Source organism: Mytilus edulis, chromosome 10 (assembly GCF_963676685.1).
Source record: "Mytilus edulis chromosome 10, xbMytEdul2.2, whole genome shotgun sequence".
NCBI classification, from domain to species: Eukaryota; Metazoa; Mollusca; class Bivalvia; order Mytilida; family Mytilidae; genus Mytilus; species Mytilus edulis.
In genome coordinates this window covers 14965216-14969985 of record NC_092353.1, presented here as the reverse complement: position 1 = coordinate 14969985, position 4770 = coordinate 14965216, and the positions used below count along the sequence as shown (strand labels likewise).

At 32.6% G+C, this 4770-nt stretch overlaps 1 protein-coding gene across 1 annotated transcript; it reads right to left on the bottom strand.

The window, feature by feature from the left end:
• Window positions 1–2358: 2358 nt before the first annotated feature.
• On the bottom strand, window positions 2359–4518 carry LOC139492355 (uncharacterized). The gene is made up of 3 exons (XM_071280562.1): window positions 4174–4518; window positions 3326–3397; window positions 2359–2921 (listed from the first exon to the last, which is right to left on the bottom strand). The coding sequence occupies exons 1-3, from the start codon at window positions 4373–4375 to the stop codon at window positions 2446–2448; spliced, it is 750 nt and encodes a 249-aa protein (XP_071136663.1). The 5' UTR covers window positions 4376–4518; the 3' UTR covers window positions 2359–2445.
• Between the last annotated feature and the right edge of the window lie 252 nt (window positions 4519–4770).

Here is a 4770-nt window from a genome sequence, read left to right as displayed (position 1 = left end):
GTCAAATAGCGTCTCGTCTTTTTTATTATAAAATTCATCGAAAGTTACAAAGACCTTGTTGATAAATATTCCGTATCAAATTCAAACATCTGCTTATACGGCGGTTGTCAGCTTCCAAAAGAGAGGCGAAATATACCAAAGGGACAATCAAACTCATGATTCAAAAATCAACTGACAACGTCATGGATTGAATAACACGAACCCCTCCAAAAATAGGAGTGATCAAAGGTGCTCAAGAACGGTTAGAAGATCCTGTTCAACATGGGACACCTGCTGTGTTGCTCGTGTTAATACACATTCGGTAATACTTTTATTTCAATAAGTCACATTCCGAGAAAGGGAACAGGATTGTCGTAACAACAGTTGTATCTTCTTACCTTTATATAATAATCTTGTCATGCTGTTCTATTTTCTGCATAAGGAACTGCCGGTACCAAGTCTGGAATATGACAGTTGTTTTCCATTCGTTTTATGTGTTTGTGTTTTTTTTTATTATGCTATTTGATTTGTAAGGGGCTTTTCGTTTGGAATTTTCTTCGAGATCGGTAACTTTTCATTTTTTTTTACTGATAATTAAAAAGCTTGAAAGAATGAGATACACTTACTTTCAACGAAAGTATACTGTACATAATCCAAAGAGACTGAAAGACAATTGGGTTACCTTTCTTGGTCTTTTAATGTAACCTTTGTGATTAAGAACGTAACAAGAAAACTATATTCTTGTGACCGACTGGCGTTTATAAAGCTAAGTAATTACGAGTAAGTGCTTAGGACAGTTTCAACCTTTGTATACATACCTTTAAGACAGTATATACTAACAAGAAATATACAAACAAATGTATCAGAACATGTGGCAGAAATGATACCGAACTTATAATAGTGAAAAAAATCCAACAATTATAACTTCTGCACCACGCGTGTTTCTGGTATAACATTCAATAGTTGCTCGAAACAAACGTTTAAATATCCGAAATTTAAAAACAAATTGGAAACATTAAAACAAAAAGGTCTAAAAAGAAAAAAAAATTAAAACGTTCTGAGAGTACTTTTTTTAAGGAAATTGCAACTTTTTAAAAAATTATTAAAATGAACTGGGAAATGATGAGACAAATGGATAACTAAATTCGTACTGTTACCTCTACTTTTACCAGCACAGCATTGACAATGTTTATGAAGAAAAGGAAAACAAAATCACACATAACAGTATTGTTTTAACCGATTACAATTGTTTTTAGATTTTGCCATAGTATGATGAAAACAGATATATTTCGCCCCGTATTTTTCAGTGTCCAAAAATCTGTCGTGTCAGTTGAAATTAATGGGAAAAAATCTGAAATATAGAATATTTTTCCAATGTCAGTTCTGAATATAATTTTTGTGTGATTATTTTATTTTTATATCCATGTCCACTGTCAAATTGAAATGACAAGTTAATGTTTGTGTTGTTGTCAGTTTTGTTATTAAAATATTCAAAGAAAAAATACTTGAGGATATACGATATTTCCTTTGCAAACAGGATACAATGAAAACGAAAGTATTACATATACAGATAAATTTTCACTTTTAACAAGAACAATATGTATAATGATATAAATAAGCTCTTTAAATCTGAAAAACTTGCAAAAATAAAATACTTGGACTAAGAGAAGAAAAGTAAAAACCAGAGAAGTCGGATTTATTCCAGATTTAAAAGATATATATACATTTTTTCAAATTAATCAATTTGTGATAATGGTATGTTTGCTGAAGAAAATCTTTAATTTAGATCTGTATAAGAAATATACAATTTGAATATCATCGACGTCTTAGTGGTTGGATGTCCTTCTGAAGTAGGTTAGGTGTGATCATGAAGGTAGGAATTCAACCACGGCTCCATAGGATGAACAATGTCCGTGTAAACATTTCACCTTATGTAATGGCTACCTCAGCTAGGTCTGCTTGATCTTAACTTTTTTGTTTTAGTGTTGAATTTAAGCTCTTTTTTCAAGTGTGTGCTTTTTCAACCGGTAACAATTTATTACCTTAAACAAGCATACTTTCATTTCAAAATTGCTTATTAGTCAGAGTCACGTTTTACGGAATGAGAATGTACTTATTCTATGAGTTGGTAGATTATGTGCGTTGAATTGGCATACAAAGAAATTAACCGATCTGATATGATGCGATGTTAAGTACCCGATAGTTGTGGTAATGGATCTTAACAGGAATAACACAACGGATAGTGGAGAAAGAGATGTAGAGTATTGTGGAACACACAAGTCCATCCCTAGTGTTAGGTGAGATTCGTTATATAATTCTTAGGTCACTCTGTAGTTTTGTGTTTTACATGCCATTATTTTTTGAAAGTGCATTCTTATTTTTCGTCTTTTTACCTTTTTACTAGTTTTACATGTAGCAGCAAATTTTGAGAAAATAAAAGCAAATCACAAACACATAGCTATACGTTTATAGTGAACACACAATGCACGATATATAATGGTAATCTGAGTATGGTGGACACGGAAGGCTACCGCACCTGGCTCTTACTGGATAAAGTGTTCGACCATCGTCATTGTGACTACGAGTACCTTCAAAGTACTCAGAGTTTTCATCCATACAAATGTATTCCGATGGATACTCATCGTACCAAGCACCAATCAAAACACCAGAATACTGTTTGTGCCATCCTACTGGACATGTTGTTTTAGCTGGTATCATTAGGTTTGTTGAAGCTTCGTGCACCTGACAAACAGAACATGGCACATCATCATCAATAGCAACATTTCTGAAGTTAAACTGATATTCGCTCCCCCAAATCCTTGCATAATAGCCACCGTGGAGTTTTGAAGGAAAATTAATAGGGGTTGGTTCAGGGTCGTGTGGGAGACACAATGTACTTACACCACTTCCTTTTTCGTTCCAGTGCTTGCCTGCAACTAAACCTATAAACGAAATAACAAGAGTTTATTGTATTGTCTAATTGCATAATCATTTTTTCATCGAGTTATTCATTAATATGTACTCTAGTATACATACATTTATTATCTGATTATTCGAAAGATTTATAACTGCTCGACAAGATGAACAAAAAAGTAAAATCACAAAAAATACTGAACTCCGAGAAAAATTCAAAAATGAAATTTCCTAATCAAATGGCAAATTTAAAACATGAAACAAAACTTAAAACGTGGTATGGCTGTCTTCCGCCAAGGTGACTTTGGATTGTATTTTAGCATAACACAATTAGTCAAGAAAAAAATCACTAATAAGAATTTCCATTTACAGGAACAAAGTAATGTGTTATTGTCTTTAATATTTTAATAAAATGTTATGTTACAGACAGTACCTGAATATATTGTACTTGTCCCATTTACAGCAGGACAGGATTTTCGACCCCATATTGTGTATACTGTGGTAACTGAAATAACATAAACATGTCCATTTCTTTAAATTTTATTAAATAAATAAAGGCAATAGTAGTATACCGCTGTTCAAAACTCATAAATCCATGGACAAAAAACAAAATCGGGGTAACAAACTAAAACCGAGGGAAACGCATTAAATATAAGAGGAGAACAACGACATAACACCGAAACGTAACACACACAGAAACGGACCAAGCATCAGACAAAACACCACGAGAATAACAAATATAACATGAAAACCAAATACATGAATTTGGGATAGACAAGTACCGTGCCACGTCTTATCTCAATTTCTCAAAAATAAGAGAAAACACAAACGACTCAACGTTAAAATGCAACACACACAGAAACGAACAACAATATAACAATGGCCATCTTTCTGACTTGGTACAGGACACTTTTAAAGGGGAATAAAAGTGGTGGGTTGAACCTGGTTTTGTGGCATGCCAAACCTCGCACTTTAATGGCAAAGTTAAATATAACACTGAAATGACAACATAATATTACAGGACTACAATACAAATTAATAGAACATATTAGACAAAGAAAAACATGATTATAGCTATAATAAATTTTCTGCAAATACTACTATCTGATTTTTCTGAACTGAATAAATATATAAATCCAAATATATTTGACTACCATTTATTACACACAGATCAGAATTGTTCAATTCAAATTGAATGACAGTCAGCATGCATCAATGTAAACCTTTTCTAGTCTTTGCGTTTTGCTAACTATAATATACCTAGTGTTTCTATTTACTTACCTTGTTTCTTGTTCACCTCGATAGTTTGAAGCTGCTTCTTCATTGCCGAGTTTTCATTCTCTAACTGGGTCATTCTGTTTGTAATCGTCTGTAACTTTTGAAGTATAACATCCTGGTCATCTATTAACAGACGTTTCTCGTTTGATTGACCAAACAAAAAGCTAATATTACCTAACACGACAGCAAGCCAAATTATAAACATTTCTAACGTTAGTATGTATTGCCAGAAAAACTAGTGCAAAGCTACCAAGATAAGATAATATACACATATCACGTGTCACGGTACTTATCTATCCCAAATTCATGTATTTGGTTTTGATGTTATATTTGTTATTCTCATAGGATTTTGTCTAATGCTTACTCCGTTTCTTTGTGTGTTACATTTTAATGTTGTTTCGTTATTCTCCTCTTATATTTAATGCGTTTCCCTCAGTTTTAGTTTGTTACCCCGATTTTATTTTTTGTCCATGGATTTATGAGTTTTGAACAGCGGTATACTACTGTTGCCTTTATTTATGACAAACCACGGTTAAACACTGATTGAAAAGTGTATAATTTTTTGTTTGACTTCAAATGAAAACAGGTAAATTATGATTT